The sequence below is a fragment of the Porites lutea genome, chromosome 3 (genome assembly GCF_958299795.1).
Source record: "Porites lutea chromosome 3, jaPorLute2.1, whole genome shotgun sequence".
Lineage (NCBI taxonomy): Eukaryota > Metazoa > Cnidaria > Anthozoa > Scleractinia > Poritidae > Porites > Porites lutea.
The window spans coordinates 29,907,569-29,927,947 of record NC_133203.1 but is presented as its reverse complement, the minus strand read 5'-3'; the positions used below and the strand labels follow the sequence as shown (position 1 = coordinate 29,927,947).

At 39.7% G+C, this 20,379-nt stretch overlaps 2 protein-coding genes and 1 non-coding gene across 3 annotated transcripts; 1 reads left to right on the top strand and 2 right to left on the bottom strand.

Annotated features, from left to right (window-relative positions):
* Nucleotides 1–1,043: 1,043 nt before the first annotated feature.
* Nucleotides 1,044–4,511, bottom strand: LOC140929586 (methyltransferase-like protein 27). Its single transcript, XM_073379338.1, has 3 exons — nt 4,350–4,511; nt 1,995–2,373; nt 1,044–1,298 (listed from the first exon to the last, which is right to left on the bottom strand). The coding sequence occupies exons 1-3, from the start codon at nt 4,476–4,478 to the stop codon at nt 1,120–1,122; spliced, it is 687 nt and encodes a 228-aa protein (XP_073235439.1). The 5' UTR covers nt 4,479–4,511; the 3' UTR covers nt 1,044–1,119.
* Nucleotides 4,512–10,429: 5,918 nt separating this feature from the next.
* On the top strand, nt 10,430–10,649 carry LOC140932498 (small nucleolar RNA U3). The gene has a single exon (XR_012164963.1). It is a non-coding gene; the product is annotated as a small nucleolar RNA U3 (small nucleolar RNA).
* Nucleotides 10,650–16,385: 5,736 nt separating this feature from the next.
* Nucleotides 16,386–17,794, bottom strand: LOC140930890 (QRFP-like peptide receptor). Its single transcript, XM_073380608.1, has one exon. The coding sequence runs from the start codon at nt 17,591–17,593 to the stop codon at nt 16,418–16,420; it is 1,176 nt and encodes a 391-aa protein (XP_073236709.1). The 5' UTR covers nt 17,594–17,794; the 3' UTR covers nt 16,386–16,417.
* Nucleotides 17,795–20,379: the final 2,585 nt, after the last annotated feature.

The window sequence follows — 20,379 nt, the reverse complement described above, 5'->3', positions numbered from 1 at the left end:
CAAAGGGGAAAAAAGAGGAGCTTTTTCCTCTCGCCTCGCAAAGAAAAAAGGAAGAAGGACCGCCTAATCGCAGGTTGAATATTTTTAAGAAACAATTCAACCTCGATAAGTCTAAAATTACAGAACAATCCAAGATAGAAACCATTGAAAATGACGTCACAGGTTTTCAGCAGTGCCATATCCTTATTCATTCAATTACCGTATTTATTCGAATAAGCGCCCAACCTCAAATTAGCGCCCACCTCGAATAAGCGCCCACCCCCTCCTCCCCCCAATCAAACTCAAATAAGCACTCACCCCCACCCCACCCAATTAAGTGAATAAGTTCCAATAAGAGACTTCCTTGAGGACGGAGTTTTCTTCAGAGTATTTTACAGAAACCTTGCTTTGTTACTTCTTCGCGTTTTGTTAGTAGCATTTATTATTTTGTTGCAAAATAAACATACTTCTCTTGCTGAAAATGGTGAAAATTTAATAAGCGCCCAGCCTCGAATAAGCGCCCACCTCGAATAAGCGCCCACTCTCAAGGTCCAAAAATTTAATAAGCGCCCAGGGTGGTTAATCGAATAAATACGGTAGTTTTTAATTGACTCAAATCCCTCGTCTTATTCTTCATAACTAGTTAGCGTTCATAACCAAGACTTTAGTGATATCGTTCACAATATCTAGTAAATTGACGTCAATAGTGCAGGATATCTATAGAAACGGGACGCCATTGAGACGGAAAATCGCCGTATTTATACTAGAGGACGTTTAAGACGTCTTAGACGACTTAGACGTCTAGTATAAATACTGGCAATAAGACAGACGCATTAAACGTCAGACGAATTAAACGTCTGAAGCACTTAACAGATGAATAAGTCGTCTCAGACGTTTAAGACGTCTAGTATAAAAACGGGACGCACTTAATGACGCACTTAACAGTCAGACGTTTAAGACGTCTTTTAGTATAAATACGGCCAATGACAAGAGAGTAACATTAACGGATTTTTACATATGCCCCGGATTTGCCTAAACATCCGTAGTTTAAGTTGGTGAATAAATAGTGGACTGTCCGCAGAACATTAACCAATTCATCTTAGTTATAACTATAAAATTATTAAAGTGTTTGTTACATGCTCATTTTTTTAAAACTTTGTACACGAAGCCAAAGGCGTCACTCGGCAAATCTTTACTTTCGAAGTAAGATATTTTCTTGCTGCTAAGTTTTTCCCATATTCCAGCTTCCTCTAGCTCCGTCATCTTCGGTTGGTAGTCATCTACTTCATTATACCGAAGCGAAAAGCAGACAAGTCCACCTATAAACGATAAAATTGAAAACCAGTAAAAAAAAAAAAAAACTTGTTGGAAGACTGCTGGCATATTTGATTCACTCCTTAAACCCCCAATTTAAGAGTGACCCAAAAATTAATAGTTTGCCAAGTAAATCATGAAGGTTTTGAGAAAAAGAGAAATGACCGACAAGTGAAAAAGGTCTTGATTGTTAAACAAATTCTCTTTACCAGCAATAAAGGAAATGTATGGAAAACAGTTTAGAGAAAATAAAAAAGCAAAAACGGGCAACTTGTTTGTAACATAGCTCGTGCTAAAAGAGTTGAATGGTGATCTTGTGTGCATTTTACCACCTGCAAAGGAAAGCTGTCTGGCAGCAAATCATATTGTTGCAAGTTGCAAAAAGTTGTTGGAGAAAAGTAGGAAGAAGTTCTACTTTATGTAACGAAATCTGTACACGTTTCGCGTTTTAACGGCCCAAGGCAAACTTGTTTTGCAGCAAGTCGGTGATGCAGCTTCCGGGTAACGCGAGACTCCCGCGTAATTTTATCCAATCAAAAGGCAGTATTCACGCAACTTGCAGCTGTATTTTTTGTAGAGGGAATTAAAAATGGGTGGTACAACGCGCAACATCGCTTTCCAACTCGTTTTGCAGCATTATTTCCAAAAAATTGCAAAACAAAACAAATTGCCTATTTTACCGTAACTTAAACCAGTCTTACCGGTTTTCACCATCCTGATGATCTCCACAAAAGCCGCTGGACGAACATGAGCCTTTACCAGGACACCAGCGGAAATCAAGGCATCAAACTCTCCTGTTTCAAACTCCTCAATACTCTGCTCTGTGAGTGGGGTGCAGACAAACCTCTTGTACGGAACGCCTTTCTCTTTAGCAATATTCAGCATTTCTTGTGAGATATCTAGGGCGTGGATATCAGTATAGCCAAGCTTGTGTAGCTCGATTCCTGTCATCCCCGTTCCAGCTCCAGCATCGAGAATTTTCAGTTGATCTTTTAGAGTGTTGGGAAAAGTTTCCTTCAAGGCAGCATCCAGGCATTCAGCGAGCGGTTTGCGGTAGCACGAGCCTGCTTTGGCATTTTCCTTAAAGGGACATGCAATTAAAAATTAGAAATACGAATTTAAAGTTGTCAATGTTGTTGAGTCCAATTTTCGTTTTGCACAAAATGATGTATCCCTAGGTAAGTTTAAACAAGAGAGGATAAAGCTCAGAAAACGAATCCACATATAGATCTAAAAATATCTTTAGAGGGATTACGACGGGTATAAGGCCTGTATGGGGGGATTCGTTCTCTGAGCTTTATCCTCTCTTGGTTTGAACAAGACGCTGTTATTGCGTATTACTGGTTTTCACTGTCATGCCGTGAAACCATGATAAAATCAAGACCGTTCGATAAATTACGTCCATAATCTGAGAAATGAAAGGAAATAAATATGCAAAGACCCTCGCCAAGATTCAGGTCAGAGCAATTTTACATATTTGGGATATTCGGAGAAATGTTTTACCCGAATTTATAGAGCTTTGTATGGAGACGCCACGTTGCTACCCATCCGGATGGGCACCAACATGGCAGCCAAAAACCAACAGAAAGATCTGTCTACGAGTTCTACCTCGACAGTGTGAATCATTCAGGTAAGAGATAAGTTAGTCTCTCGAGGTTCTTATAGACATTTAAGTAATAATTCTTCTAATAAAAGAACTGTTCAGATCTGTTCAGATAGCAAAATTTCCCAAAATGAGTCACTTTTTAAACCTACATGACAGATCACTTGGTCACCATGTAAATGCTGCGTCATGCGAAAGCTTAGAAAGCGCAGTGATTTTGTTACCTCGGCGTCCTATCCTACGTACCTGACGCAAAAAAAAATTAAATACGCAAAATAATTCATGGCAAGGGTCCCGTAGGAAAAGATTGACCGATCGATCTGGAGATGTTTTGTAGAATATCCCATTCGTACGATTTCTGTGGCTATTATTATAGTTATTGTTTAACGGCGCATATATTTTTTGGATTTGTAGTAGTTCCTGAAGAAGTAACTGAGATACTTATGTGTCATGCGCATGCTAAGCGCACTCACAAATTTGCAAAGTATAAAAACCCTTCCTGAAGCGGATGGGCCTTCAGCGAGCATCTATACAGCTGACAATTAGTCAGTGATAAATATAAACTGAGTGTTCAGGACCTATCCATCACCCGTGCACAAAACAAAAGACCTGCAACCATGGATAAATCTCTCGGGGACAAACTTGCATTCAGCCTGTTCCAGTCTGCAAGATAGCAGGGAAAGCAGATCGAGAAAAGTTGCGCAAAAACCGCATGAGGGCCGGGGAGAGACAGGAAAGAATGCTTGTAAGCATTGTTTTTAATACCATATTCCGGTATACCAGCTCCTCGGTATACCAGTCCATATGATTGGTCAATTTTGGCAGTTGGCGTCAACACTGCCTTCGCGCTCGCAGAGTCAGGCAGACATGACGAGCGTGTAAAACCCTCCTACACCCATTTTTTTACACACATTTTGGTACGAGCAATTTTTCCTTCTGGAAGTGCGCTGGTTAGTGGGAGGAATAAAATATTTAAAGATGCTTACAAGCTCTGCCCTTCTCTCTTCCCTCCGTTTTTCGCTGTTCCACCCACATTTTTCTCTCGTCTGCTTTGACAAGCAAGAGCGTGCCACAGGCTAATTTGCATTTTTTCAGGGGTATTTTAAAAACCACCCATGCCCAGCCCCACCCATATCACAAAACAACTTTGGACCCATAGTATCCAGACTTTTTCGCGAGTTTCATCAACGTATAGAGTAGCAGCCTGCAAACAGCAGACGTATTTCCGGTCGAGCGAGGACCGGAAAAAGTCTGCTGTTCGAGGCTAATAGAGTGGGGGGAGGAGAAAATTTCATGCTGTTTTCGAAAAGGTAGCACGGTCTTTAAAATAAGGCCTGTTTTGCAGGCTAGGGGACACCCAGATAATTAAGAATATTGCATCACCGTCCAAAGGCCTTTAGCTGACTTTTGGCCTGGGTTGCGGTGCAGGGATTTAACAAGCCGTTTTGTATACCTTGTCATAATCAGCTGCCCACTTATCATAAAGATGGCGAATTTCCTCATCTGAAGAATTTTTGGAGATGTTTTCAAATCTGTTTCCAAAGTACTTCTTGTAGGATGCTTCGTAAGTTGTGGTGGCCATTTTAAAAGACAAAGATAAAGCTTTAACAGACAATCTAGGGGAAAAATGAAGCATTACGATTAGTCCAGATATCATTTTCTCGTTGGTTACATTTTGGCTAGGAGCTCTTTGGCCGGCATTAACATGCGATTTTAGCACCCGAAAGAGCCGTTAAGCTGATTAAACTTTGCAAACTGATTTATTTGTGAGCAATAAAATGACGGCCATCAAAAAATTGCGCTGGGTGGTAAAAACACAGTAAGCTTGACACTCTTTCTATAACACTATGCAAAGATTTTTCAACAACGTTATTTCTCCAAGATACCGGAAAAGTCAGGCTCAATTTTCTATTGACTTGGCTGAACGTATGCTAATGAGCAATCACGGTCAACAGGTCAGCATTAGATCCCATCGGCCTAAACCCTTTGGTCCCCTTATGAAGTTTACACAGCGTAGTGTTCTTTATCGCTTCATGCACACTACACTTGAATGAAATTTTTAAGTCTCTTGAAAATTCTGCTCAGTAAATGTTCATGAATGAAAGAGTAAGTCTCTTCAATTTTTAAGGAAAAAAAAATTCAGCAGAGCGTGAGTGGGAATCGAACTCGGAGCGTAGAGTCGGTGGTCCATGCCTATACCACTTTGCTGCCAGTAATGGTTTGATTTAAACCTATATAGCAACAACCCTGACCTTAAATAGAGGCTAACCGCTTCGAGTCAGCGCTTAACCCTAATCACTATTTTCAGTACTTAACCCTAAACAGTATTGCTTAACCCTTATTACTATTAGGTGTTTTCACATGAGGTCACCGAAATTAAAACTAAGAAACTATCGATTCTTCTGAGTTTCTACTTTCATGAGGTATTACAGCACCTGAAAACCTTTATTTACACAAATTTTCGGTTCCAAAGGGTTCTTCGTTTTGCGATAGAAAACGCTTAAATTTCCAACCTTGTGCGTGACGCGACATTTAGCTGGCGGCCGGGAAAGCTCTTATGTGTCGGTTACTGATTTTTTGAGATTTTGCTATCTAAACATTCCTTATCTTAGAATAAATATTACTTTAATCTTTATGAGTTCCTCAAGCGATGAATTAACTAGCAAAACTCAAAAAAAGATGTTTCTGTTGGTTTCCGACAGCCATATTTGTGCCCCTCAGAGGGACACCACCAACCTTGGCGTCTCCATACAAAGCCTTAAAAATTTGGGTGAAACGTTTTTTCGAATATCTCGCATATGTATTATCGCACAGACCTGATTCATGGCGAGGCTAACCGCTTTTTTTATATTAATCTTCTTTCATTTCCCAGATTCTGGACTTTCTCTATTGACTGGTTTGCATTTTTATTTTTTATGGCGTGACAATGAAAGATGTTTCCTCATTGGTCTCAGAATTGTTTACCATTATTCTCATTGTTTCACGGTTAGGGTATCGAACCAATTGGCCTTTAGGGTTAGGAGAGCTGCTACATGACCCGCAAAGTCTGAGCGAGATGGAAGACCTTAGATAACAATGACCTCAACCAGGTTGTGGCGTCCAGCGGGTTTTAGTGAAAACAAGGGTTTGGATGGAGTGCTCAGTCTCGCGGACTCATAAAACCTGGTCTCGGTCATTTTTATTTAAGGATTTCGAGTGAGATACCCGACCCTCGAGTGACCTAGCCGCACTCACTGTAGTACCTTCTGTACCACTATCTCCTTAGCCTAGGCGACGCAAATACAATCTGCCGAGCTAAAACTGACTGACTCAAGCGCCGCACATCACATGCTGAGAAAAATAAACGGTCCTATGTATTTTCCATAGCTGCAGAGTTCAACTGAATTTACCAGCAGCCGAACTTAATAATTCAGGTAAACCCAAACTTTTTAAAGCTTGCCGGTTAATCTGAAGAAGCCATGGCGTAAATATTTTCTCCTCCAGAAAATTTTGCAACCAATACATCGATCAGATACTGAGACAGGTAGCAAAATACTATAATAACTCTGTGACTGAATAACGCTTTAGCCCAAATCGACGTAACAAAGGTTAAAAGCAAAAACAAAGAAATTTGCATTTTCAGTTATGTACTGTCAGCTGCTACTTACTTTGTCTACTTCGAAAAGTCCAGACGAGAAGAAATAGAGCAGAATATACTGCGAGTAAGTATATACCTCAGTTGTCAATTTCACAAGAAGAAATAACAGTCTGATGTACCAATAGCAAACCCGTGAAACTACTGCACGTGCTTTATTAATCATTTACCACGTGCGTCCAGTATGGAATAATGTATCTCAGACATTAATGTTTGGCCAACATTGACGAAGACAGACTACATTAATTGTCCCATATAGGGTACAGTTACATGCACAGCTTAGTCAAACCCTAGCTACTTTACGGACACCCGTTTAATCCGGACACCGACAGTTTCCCTTGTTCCTGGGCAAAGAAGGCCCTTACATGACTTACATGTACATTTTCTCTAAATTCAACCCCCTCAATATGGATTCAAAACCTCATGATTTAAGGGGTCGGTCGAGCAGACGGCGGCCACCGCTTTCAGTCTGTGAAATTTGGATTAGCGAGCAGGATCTCTTTCGCTCGAAAATCGGTGAGAAAGCGCGATATGGGTGGCTTGGCGCTTGCACACTCGCATACATACATCTAGTCTCCTTCGCAGCCGTTATTAGGGTCGTCACTCGTCACGCAACGCTCCTCCCCGTGACGAGTGACGACCCTAATAACGGCTGCGAAGGAGACTAACATACATCCGATTATTCAAAAAACCTGTGGGTAAAAGAACCTGCGTTTTTCCAAGTTAGCCTAAACAGGTTCTTATATAAATAGTAATTAGCACAAATTTAGGCTATTTAAGTTTTTTTTTTTTTAAATTAATTTAAAAATAAGTTCTTATCATCTGAAGAAAAAATACATTGCACCTTAGAGTATTTAGTGGTATTCAGCTTACTCCTTACATAGAATCCTGCATACAATTATTACCGTAGGAGTGATAGAGAACCGTTAAAGAGGATCCTTAGCTAGATGTTGACTTATCTTATTTGCTTAAGTGTACAGAATTTTTTCACATAGATTTTAGAAAATAATAACCTGCTTCAAACTTTTAAGCTAAACAGGTTTTTGTATAGAAGGGGCCAACTGGCACATTTTAGCCTAACAGGTCATTAAAAACCTGGGCTGAGTTGCTCAAAGCATGGTTAGCTTTTTGGTTAAGCAGTATCAAAACCAATACGTTGTCAAGGTATTAAACGCTGGTTAACGCTAACCATGCTTCGAGCAACTGGGCCCTGGTTCTTACTCGCGGATCAGTTTTTACTGTATCAGCACGCTCTTTGGAACTTTTCTAGCAGAGATTGCTCGCAGTCTAACCGCGAAAAGACCCAGCAATCAAAGCCCCGGGCTTTGTGTGAAAACCTCTTCTTAACAATTTGAGTCCACAAAAAATTCGAAAGAAACTTGGAGTTTTTGTCCCAGCTCAGAGGCTGACCTCAGAATCACCTATATGTAGAATGTGCGGGGGAAAAAGGAGAAAGTGTAACTAAGTCACTCTAACAAGTGAATGTAGCGAGTTAGCCCAGCTTGAGCACAAGAGGACGACACTAGACAATGTGGCGTGGTATGTGCATTGGCAACTGTGTGGGAAGACAGAACTGGACTAGTGGGAAGATCAGTGGTACAAACATACCCCAGAGAAAATGGTAGGAAATACAGGTTTTAAAGTTCTATGGGATTTCAATAAACAGTGTGATAGGATGGTTGAAGCTAGAGAGCTGGACATCAACTTCGTTCCTGATAAGCAGGCGAAGGAGGCTAAGATCATAGACATCGCTATCCCTGGAGATGCACGAGTAAAAGACAAAGAACTAGAGAAAACAGAGAAGTACTAATTTCTTCCAGAAGAGATAGGAAAGTTGTGAAAGCTGAATCGAAGATTGGGGCATTGCATTTTAAGAGCTGTATCCGATATGTTTGAGAAATACGCGGGAAAGCTTAACGTTACCATGAAACTTGAAGTGATCCAGAAAGCTGCTTTGTCCAAAACAGCTGGACTATTACGGAAAGTTTTTGCTATTTAGGGACTCAACAACAACATCAACAACACCAAAAGCTTTATTTGCATGACCATAAAGGAATTACAGTATTGCAAAAGCTATTAGTCTAAAATTAAGTACTAATTCAACTAATTAATACGTGCAAAACATTACAAAACGTTACAGTTCTCATTCATTCATTCATTGATATTAATTTGGTTCCTAATTCAAAGCATTGCGAGATAAATGAAACTAATTGACAGTTAATTAAATAATCAGAAGATTTCATAAGAAGAGATGTTAAAGTATCGTGTGAAAGTGATTTGAAGTCAGGTATTTTAGTTTCTAGGTTGGAGAAAAATATGTCTCTGATCTGAGAATAAGCCTTACAATCTAGTAAGAAATGATTTTCATCTTCGATTTTGTTACTTGTACAAAAGTGACATATCCTTTCATTGCGAGGAATGTTTTCGTATCTACCTGTTTAATAATAATAATAATAATAATAATAATAATAATAATAACAACAACAATAATAATAATAATGAAAATAATACGATTTTTTTAAAAATAATAATAATACTTTATTAAATTCTTCTCAAATTGAAAATTAAATACAAATTTAGTATAACTATAGTTAAAAAAGACTTCTTGGTGGTCTGGTAGTTTTCAACAGAGCAAATGTAAACAACTGTCTATAAACTAAAAAATGAAAATTTCTGTGTACATCCCAATAATAAAGTATCTATAGCTGTTGAGTCTAGGGAAGTCCTGCTTGACCCTTCTCTATTTCTAGATCCCTGTCCTAATATCAATCATAATAATAATAATAATAATAATAATGATAATAATAATAAGTAATAATAGTAGTAATAATAATAATAATAATAATAATAATAATAATAGTAATAATGATGTGATAGATAAGTATAACGATTATTATTAGTATAATGATAATGATAATATCTTTTGTTTACCCTCGGCAGTACTGATTTATAGCATTGATAGGGCCGAGCAAATGCCTGATACAAATATTTCAAATGAAAGTTAACAGGGTAAAGAATCCCAACTGGCCGGAGACAAACCAGTTGGCTATTTTACAAGCGTGGTCGGGGATTCGATCGGGACTACCGAGAACAAATCCAGCTGGCGGTCAGGGTGGGATTTGAACTCGGCGCGTCCGAATTTCAAGTCCAGCGTACTAATCTCCTCGGCTACGCTGCCTCCGTATTGAGATGTTATGGTTCTATACAATTCAGTATGAGATCTCTGGTTGAAATCTTGATTTCTCAAGAAACGAATCAAAAACGGTGCTTTTCGCGGTCTTCAAAGATACCTTTATTTTGTCACTGAGAAGAAAACTTTAGACTTAAATTGATTTAAGACTCTACAGCTATTCTGAAAACAAAAATGAAAGAAGTCGCTTCGGTGAAAAGTTGGAATTAGTTTCCTTCCTGCCTTCAGAAATTTTTTCCATCCATTCTTTTTTCTTCCAAAAAATACTAAGATCCCCTCCCGAAAAACCTCATGTCCTCCCCCCTGTGGTATACAAATGAGGAGAGTGTTTTGGGGAGCGCCCTCTACGCCTACGTAGCTAGGTTGCGTCGCAGACGGCCTTAACCATATGTTTTCAGCGTCTGCGCGGACTACACAGATGATCTTGACGATACGTAGCCTGGGCCAGCTGTAACGCAGGCCATCTACGCCGGAATAACACCCTACTCGATCTTGATGATAATTCTTCATATCATAGGAAAGGCGAAGGAAATAACTGCTAATAAAAATAAATGTGGGAAGAGCGAAGCTTACGTCAGAAACGATCCATGATTCACAACGAAGTCATTTATGATATTGCGCATGCGTGTTGACTTCGTTCACAAACCTTTCCCACATGTACAGAATATTTACTTTTAACCTATCTTTCCAATAGACCACGTTGTCCTTCAAGACCGTACTTACTAGGATCATTTCTATAGTACGCGTCCCGTCTTTGTACCCTAACAAAGACAACCCCATCAACCGTGATGACGATGCGAAGCGTTCACCTCTGAGCGCGAAGCACGTCGACGACCTTGCCTTCATGGCAATTGGTCGCTGGCGATTGATGACCGTTCCTAGTCCTCCATTAGTGAGGATTAGGAGGAGGTGATCGCATTCTGAGCGGTTGACTTTTGTAATGGAAATAGTAAGAATGAATACTCTCTTAAGCAGTATATTTCCGTAGGGATATGATATACCCTTTCACAAAAACAATCAGCTCACCTCCCTTAAGTTAAGTTGTGCGTTTTTTCTTTCCTGTGTGGTTTCCGACTCAATTTATGGCCATTTAATGGGTTTTTATTGGAAAGGATTATAGAGAGAGCAAAGCTGCAACGACTGTTTTCTGTAAGATATCTGTTCAGAGAAGTAGATATTGCCTAGAAGTTTCTTTTTATACTTGAATGAGGACGGCTAAAAATTTCTAGATGACCGTTCCATTCATGTACAATTTTCGAAGCCTATCTAATAAATTCGCTACGATTTTCTGGAATTTAATTTTTCACATTTCACTGCCAAGATTACGCTATTTTTCGTACAGAAAAAGCCTAAAATTTTAGGAATCAAACACGTCAGTGTTGGAGAAAAGAATCAGAAAAATTCTCACTTCCGTAATAAGTTAAATTTCAAGTAAAAATTTTCTGGCAAATCATACTGAAGCCCTTGTAACTACGATAAGACACATGTGCCCCTGGGATGACCGAACAGGCACAAATTTTACAGCGCCTCTGATCTTAGAATGCATTTCTAGAGATCTAAAAGCACTCTGGATAACCTAAAAAGTGTTTTCAATGTATTTAGGAAGAAACCGTGGTTGGGTGCTTCTGTATAAGGTGCGGATAACTGAGTTGATAAGGTGACCATAGCCCTCTTATTATTTTATTAGACCTTATTATCGTAAACGGACTAAGAAGCCCTTGGACTGGCTTTCTATTCGCGAAGGAAAGGCGACTCAAGACGAAAACTAACATAATCGTTTAGAGGTTACTTTGCTCAGTCCTTGCCGTCAGTGATCATCGGCAACCTCGCCGGGAGCCATCAATAAAACAAATCAGTGCCATTTCTTACCCTAATAGATTAACCGTTGCTATTAGAACTTCAAGATTTAAAAAAGAATTCTTTTCAAATTCGAAGCCTGCGTGTGTGTTCACTTTTTCAGTTAGTTTCCTGCCCCGGTCAGACTCGCCACACGAGAGATAAGAAGAAGCCGGTGTAGTGAACAAAGAAAAGGAAAAAAATTATATGCAAATAATACTGCACGCAGGTGACACGGATTTATGAATATTGTTTCGATGGATTTACGCCTTGCATAATTTATTAAACTGAAAAGAGTTTGGAAGAGGTTCCAATTCTCTTTAATTTGTCCTAGTCAAGCTGATTTTAAAATCATAACTCGCCGAGAGAGTAACGAAGGTTTACTGTACTACACCCTACTGGAAGCTAAACTAAAAAACTACTTTTAGTTCACACTCAGTCCTCAAGACATTTTGATTACAACTGAACGGCGACGATCTCCCGATCGCAGTTGTCTCTGCGCAAAAGAATGGAGAACTTGTTGTTCGATTACGACCATCCAACGCTTCGTGTTGCCTTCGTTTCTACAATAATCGTCCTTGGACTCTTGATTATAAATGATCTGATTCCATGGGGACCTTTACGACATACAAGACGAAGAGAAAGCAACGCGGTTTTAATAGTTTTGGCGATTTTAGCGCTGGCTGTCGAGTGGGCCGTGTACATGTTCTTGTGAGTCTAAAAAGAATTGCCCTCTACTAAATATACGTTGGAGTATCTGGTTTACTGATACAAGCGAACACGGTGGATGAAAATTTTACTTCTTCTACACATCAACGAATCAAGTCATTTTATCGGCTGGCTTCAGTGAATACATCTTTAATGATTAAATATATTGATGTCGCCTTTTTATTTTCAAGCTCCCTCGTATAGCTGCTGTAAAAAAACTGAAAGATACACCAAAAACGCGATCAACTCACCTTGTAACTAACTTACTACTTGTACACATTTCCACATGGCTACAATCAGTAGACCATTCTTATTTTTGAGACTGTGGATCATTATTGAAACGATGACCTTTAATCTTAGAGAAAATTGAGTGTGATATACATACACAGTAGTCCTATTCAAAAAGTTCGCCGCTGTGCCCTCCATTTTTCTTTGAAAGGACTACGATTTTTGCCATCACATGCTGTTGTAAAACCGTCCTTGTTAACTAAAAATATATCTGATCTGGAGGCGGGTGGAAAAATGTCTTTTGAACATGAACTATATGAGAAACTATATATTCAGAAATATCCGAGGAGAATTATCTCTATTTCAAATATATGCATCTGGCTGAAGTGCCGTCTTGTGCTTTTTCGATCGATATTTAAACGCAAGCTAACTCCAAGCTTGCCCTCAGGCTTCCTAATTCGAGTCAAATATTCCAGCTCTTCGCGTAAATCTTCCGAAGAAATTCTTTAATCGAGGTTTATCTTCATTGGAGCTCCCTTCATCAGTACCTTGCGAATTGATTGTGATATAAGTGACAGGCACATCAGATTTAATAACGGCGCCTTCTTGGACAAAAAAAGGATCACTTAACGAAGATTGACAGATGTCATGAGTGACAGTGAGTTTGTTGATGCGCATATACAAATCTCGGTCAAAACTAGTTGACTCGTTTTCTCCAAGCTTCTGAATTGCTACAGGCTTCCTTGATGTCGACCTAGAGGAACGTAAACCTTTACTTTTGAATTTACCGGCTTCTAAGAATCTCTTTGCACTTTTTTTATGTTCGGAATACATCTTTGGTCTTTCCTTTTTGTCATCAGAGATGCCGTTATCATTAGTTTTAGTGCTTGAACTAGGAAAGCCCTCGTCACAAGTAAGAGTGAATCTGGCTCCCGAGTCAAAAATTCTTCTTCTGACCACATTCCAAGCGAAAGTAATCCTCGACCAAACCGACTGTCTCGCTTTTGCTTCTCTTTGACTGTTAGAAGAACATTCTGCACCATTACTATCGCACTCAGATTCAGTTGTCGGCGTCCAAGCGGTCTGGCGCATGAAACTCGCATTCAAGCGAGCACAAGTTGCAAAAGTTCGCAAAGCAAGCGCGCTATTCTGCCTCTCCGAAAAACTATCTTTTGTCTCAAAAAGACCTAAAACAATTTCGTCATTTGCGTCCTGGACGGAACTGACATACAGCCTTTTGCCTTGCTCCTTGGTTTTTTGTCTGTTCACATCAGCTTTATCGACCAAGTGTTCCCCAGCGACAGGCAAAAATGATGGAGAAATTTTGTTTCTTCGGAACCAAGAGCAACGCCTTGTTTCCCTTCTCTGACGCGGATCCGTGGTAACACTGTAGTCCATTCCCCGTTTTGATATTCCACCAAACCAGTTCAAGCCAGAACTGGCTTCATGTGAGCGTTCTTCTTCAGGGTCTGCGATTGGGTCGAGTCTGACACCACCTTCTAAGTCTTGCTCATTTTCTGTCCTCGTTCGAGTTCGGTTCGTAGTGCCGCACGATTGAAGACCACAGCATGTGATAAAGTACAAGAAAACATGCAGTATTTTTGAAAGCATCTTACCAACAAATCTTGCCGGAAAATTTTAAGAGCTTATTTCTATTCGAAATAAACCTTGTCTCAATTATACAGGTTCTTATTCCACGTCATAATTGACTTTTTTACGTAATCATTTTCCCGCGCGCATCGAAAATATTTTGTGCGCTGTGCACCAAGTAATTTTCCAGACATTCTTTAAGTGTCATGATACAACGGCTGAGTTTGGAAATTTGGTGTATGTATGCAAACCTGGATGATCAAAAGGGCGCAAAATAAAAATTAATTGGACTCCTTTAATTTTGCCTTATGAAAGTTTACTTAGCTGCTCATTAAGATAAAGCGAAATCACCTTCCAAGCCAGATCATTCTTTTTTTAGTAAGATCGTTCCACAGTTTCAGTGTAAAACTTTATGCGAATTGAAGAGCGCTTTTTTGGCCTCTTGGCTTAAAGAACGAGGTATACACATGAGTGACTCTCTTTTTTCTGCTCGTGGCTTGAAGATTCGTGAGTAGTTCTGACTATATTGTGGAACGCGATATGACCATGAAGCGAAGTGACCGGATACCTCCTTTCTTTCTCCATTTTTTGTTCCCACAAATTGAATGAATTTTGACCCCTCTTAAAGACACATACTCTCTCTCTTATTCTTTATTTACAACATCTCTTATATTTTAAGCTTACCAAATACCTAATAATGTCATTACGCAAAAAGACAAAACACAGAAGTTCAAAAAGTCAAAATATAAAATATATGTAGTTTATAACAATAATAAGTCACCAAGCATGAATGCAAGGTTTGTCTGTCATTGCTGTTAGATCCAAGCATTCAATAACTTATGTCTAATCTTTAATAGTTCAAAAATTGTTTAAATTCTAAAGCGATTAATTAGCAAATTCAAATGCTCCTCACAAGGCCATTTTTAGACCACCAAGCAAAAAACCTTACTTTACACAACCCCAACATGATATTCAAGCGCCGGGAGAATCATGATGTGCCCAAACTGGTTCCACTGCGCGGTCAAACGTCTAAAACGTCTATTATTAGAGAGATTAAGATTCACGTTTACCGCAAACGGCAAACGTCAGACTCAAGTTGAGAATTTCTCAGAATAGAAAATAAGCAGATAAAAACAGCCCCGAACGATTCCTATGGTTAAAACTGGCATAAAACTACTTATTTTTGTGTAGAAGCAATAAAGAGTAAACGGAAAATAAGGGGAAAACTTGGTCACGTGGTACAAATTCACGTTTGCCGTTTGGCGTAAACGTGAATCTTAATAAAAATCTTAATAAACGTCTGGATGCCCTGAATAAAACATAAAAGCTTTAGCTGGGCGGCAAACCGTATAACCAGCTGTAGCATCGACTTAAAATTTGTAGTAAAATCACACAATAATTTACGCAAAAAAAAAAACTGGGTAGAATATCCTACAAGCTTTATTATTATTATTACTATTATTTTTTTTTTATTTTTTAATTGGTGAGATTTCATTTGGTAGTAAGTATAAACATGGGCAAAAGATGTATAAATCAATCCGTTAACGTTGTTTCATTTTTCTTAACATTTTCATTTTTTTTCGCTGTTAAACGCTTTATTAAATCATGTTGGAAAATGGCGCCGACAATAACACCAGCTTCGGTATTCAAACTTATCAGAGCTTTTAAAGTAAAATTTCATAAAGTTTAGTAAACTAACAGGTCGCTGGTGACCTTGTAACAGTGAAAGTACAAACCTTCGCTTTAAATTTGCTTAGCTTTTTCAAATTTCTCTCGTTTGACCGCGGTGAACCAAAAGTGACCTGTCCACACTGTACAATCTAAGGTTGGGGGGGGGGGGGGTACTCCCTTATATTTGCCTTATAGATACGTCACGCCGCCCCAAAGGGTACGGTTTTTGGGCCGTTTTGGTCTGAAAAAGCCTGAAAACGGGTATAGACTTTGCCTATTTTGGTCTGAATTCGGGCATGGTTTTCGAGGGAATGCATGAACGTATTTATCGTTTCAATTCCAAATGAATAAGAAAGAAAGAGTAATATGCGAATTCGAGGTGCATTTTAGGAAATCTTTTTCGTGGCTTTCTAATCTAAGTAATGATAACATAATTTCTGCCTACGCCAGGTCTGAAAATGGGCATGGATTTCAGAAGCCAGGTCTGAAAACGGGTGTGGAAAATTTCAATTTTGGGGTCTGAAATAGGGTTAGGATTTGGCCACACACACCCCTACCACCAATTCCCAGGAACACCCCCGCCCCCGGGAATTTGAGCGCCTTTTCAAGGCTTAGCACATTTTCAGAGACATGATTTCCTTAGAATTTTTCTATGTTAATTTTCTCAAAGATATGTTTCGATCCACCTTAATTTTCTCCTTCTATAGGTAGGTTCGGGTTCCAAACTTAAAAGCGAGTTTTGACTCGACAGAAACCAAACGGAACACCTTTTCTCGGCCAAATAATCCGACGAAGGACGTCTCGGACTCTCGCATTGAGAGCTTCCCGCTCTCGCAGCGGTAAAACTGAGTGAGTTCCTCCTGATGCCTCGGAAGGTGACAAGTTCCTTGAATCCTCTTCTAAACCGAGGATTTCGCGCGCCTAGTATGATTGGAGTACACACACTGTGCAGGAATCCACAGATGTACGCAGAGCGCAGAAAATGGCGGGAAAACAAAGTGACGTCTGTGACCAGCGTTGAAACACCGTATATGAAGAATGGAGTCCAACAGGCGACAAAAGCCGCTACAACAAACACAAGGGTGATAATGATCTTTTTCTGCGCTAAAATGCCGCGATCATCAATGATAGCCGTGTCACGGATCCTCTGACAATGCAACTTCACTGCTCGAGCTATTCTCCAGTATAAGAATGTCATGGCTAAGACTGGAAATAAGTACACACAACACAGCAGAAACACAGTGTGGGACATTTCTGACGCGTTGTGCGGATAAGAAGGGCCGCACATGCTTGACGAAGGCTTGTATACTATCTCTGTCCAGCCGAGGATAGGACCAATGGCACACGCGAATGCCGAAAGCCATACCACAATAATGATCAATAAAGAGCGGTCATGCGTTATCATCTTCTTCAATGGATGAACAATAGAAAAGTATTTGTGTACACTGATTACTGTAAGCGTAAAAATCGACAACGCGAACCAGAAAGGCACGACAAATGCGTTCAGCTTGCAGAAAGCTTCGCCAAGGACCCACGATTGCTTGATAAGCGCGGTTACCATGAATGGGATGCAAAATAAACACACTCCCATTCCTGTGATCGCGAGCTGTGTTAGAAATATATTTGTTCGTGTGCGCATTTGTCGGTTGCTCAATACCACACCGACCACCAGCGCATTTCCAAAGAAACCAGCCACCAGGGTAACTAACAACACCACAATCTCAAGTAATGTCATCGTATCCAGCGAGGCATCGTAAGGTGCACCGTTTGTAGTAGCTGATGAATTACCAAGCTTGAAGTTTGTTTGAGTTGTAATCTGATTGAGTGAATTCTGTTTCATTATCACTCAATACTCGAATTTTAGAACGTAACATACACGGCAAGCAGCTAGCTGAGGGGGACTAAATGCTAAGGACTTCACACAAACTTGAGATTGACCATCTGAACTTGAAAGCTGCTTTCCAAAAAAGGCACCGAAGAATGTTGGGCATATCTAGATCTTTCGAATTGGCGTCGGCACGTTCGTTTTCTAAGATTGTATTGAAATGCCTTTGTTTTGACGAAACCTGAATCTCTAAGTACCTTTAGCTAGTTAAATAAACTTTTATTCTTTTGTTTACTTTTCGGCTTCTATTGACATCTAAATAAAGGAAGACTTTAAAAGAAAACATAGAGTGCAACAATTAAACCGGCTTATTAGACATGTTCATTCTTTGCGCGCCCCCTTTCTATCTCAAGCGACCCCAAAAAGAAAGTAATTTTAGTTTTCCTTTTCTTTTCAGGCGACCAAATTGAGATTGGCAGAAAGCTAGCAAATTTTACCTTATTAAGAGAAAAAAATTCTTTTTCTTTGCCGTTCATTTGGACGTGATTGTACTAAAAAGCACAAAAGTGTGTCGTTTCTTCAGCTCGCAGGTCACATACCAGGTCAATGGCCGATAAAACTAATCTGATATCAATGATAACCTCATTTTGAAAAACGTTATCCAGTTTGAAATGTGTCCACAGCTGTGTAAAACTCAAAGTCGAATCCTGATGACTTAAACAAACTCTTGTTCTAAAAAAGATATCTTGTTACTCCGGCAAAATTCGCGTGCGCCAATTAAATATTTTTTGTATATTCCTCCCGGCAGCCGCGTTTGCCACGAACGAGATGGAGAGTGACATGGATAAAGACAGACGTGGTTCGTTTTTGAAGAACTTTTTCTCGATTATATTTCGAAAAAGCAGAAACCTGTTTTTTTTAGCGCACAACTTTCATTGTGTTTTAGTTGCACAGCCATCAGAGGTACTGACGATATGACGTATTTTACGCCCTGATGGGAGAGTACGAAGGAAGGGGTGACCGTTTTAGATAGGATGTGCTGCTGGGAACCTTTTGATTTTTTTGAGCAACTTTAGTTAAAAAAGCAACTTTTGCCTTTTTGTTTGAGAAACTTCTGAGCAACTTCTTGAGAAATTACGTGAAACGTCTTAGGAAATCTCGAGCAACTTTTGGAAAGCACTACCTTTTACCAGCCCACCGAACCGGTGTTTTTACGACAGAGCACTTTTTCCCCAACCTCGTACCCAGGGCGCCTTTCTCTGGCTTTGGAAGAGCGCCCTGGGGACGATGTTGCTTTTTCCCGCGAAAAAGGAAGCCCCGCTGTTTTAACAGTGATACGGGCATCCCGAGTTTTAGGCATCCCCACCCCACTCCCAAAACCCTTGTGATATGGGCATCCCATTCTCATATTACCTCGGCAATTTGGGTTAGGGTTAGGGTAACAAGGGATGCCCATATCACTAGGGTTTTGGGAATGGGGATGCCCATATCACTGTGACACCGCTCCGTCTATGAACCCATTGGAAGATATGAAACAAGAAAACTAAACGTTATTAAAAGGCAAAAATACCTTTTTCAGACCTGCAGGTTTTGGTGAGCGGTTTGTCGGGACCTAAAAGATGCTCTAAATTCGCGCCAAATTTTATTCTAACTGGTCGATGAAAACACTGTGAGTACGGAGTACGTGGAGGTTGCTTGCTCCAGGCTCCGGGTTACGGGCGGGGAGGGAGGGGGTGTACAGACATATATCAGCTATATAGGTATGCGCTGCTGTGGAGAGTCATGGTTTTCAAACTCAATTTTTTGAAGCAAGGACCAGCTTACAAAAAAGAAGGACCGGATCCTAATAAAAAATCTAATCAGCAATAAGTGCAAAAACAAAAAGACCATAAAACAAAAGAAGCAAGGCTGATTTTACAGTCGGAAATATATATATATATATATTTTTTTTTGACTAATATTTCGGAAGGCACGGCCTTCCTTCTTCAGGGTCTTACATATGAAGAACGGAGGCCGTGCCTTCCGAAATATTGGTAAAAATATATATATATATATATATATATATATTCCCGACTGTAAAATCAGCCTTGCTTCTTTTGTTTTATGGTTTTCAAGCAGTTTACTCTGAGATAGGGTATATAAATCAGAGAGTTTAGGTCTAGAACTGATAGGATATCATTTCCAGTAAACTGATCAGTTAGTTGAAAATCCTTTTAATCTAGACTAGGGAAACCGGGATTTGCCACTTAGAAACATAAAAGAAATAAATCGGCAATTTCAAACTTACACAACTCATCCTAAAAGCTACTCTAAGATAGGGGGAATTTGTGGAGTTTAGTCTAGTGTTTTCAAGCAAAATTCAGCTGATATTACGACGTGTATTCCTTTTTTTATAACAATATTTCGACTGTCCATCCCAGTCCACTTCAGGTTTACAGATGTTACTGGATTTTATATAAATAGAAATTACAATATCACACAGATTGACTTAACCTGCGAATACAGACTCTTTTTGCGGTCGTCGCTTAGCAACGTCTCAAGTCAGGGAACCCAAGCCGCCAAACGATTTCTACATGATTTTTCTCCAAAATCCTGGACACGCCAGGGCGCGAGATCGCGAGGCGTCACTCGAGCTGTACTCTATTCTTTGATCTGGTTGGTCAGCATCAAAACAAAAAGTTTTATGTCAGAGAAATCGTTTAGCGGCTGGGTTCGCAAACGTTACTTTTCAGGGTGGAGAGAAATGCGTCTTTGTTCGCAGGCTAAGTTTTACCCCGTTTAAAGGTCTTACACGTGGTAAA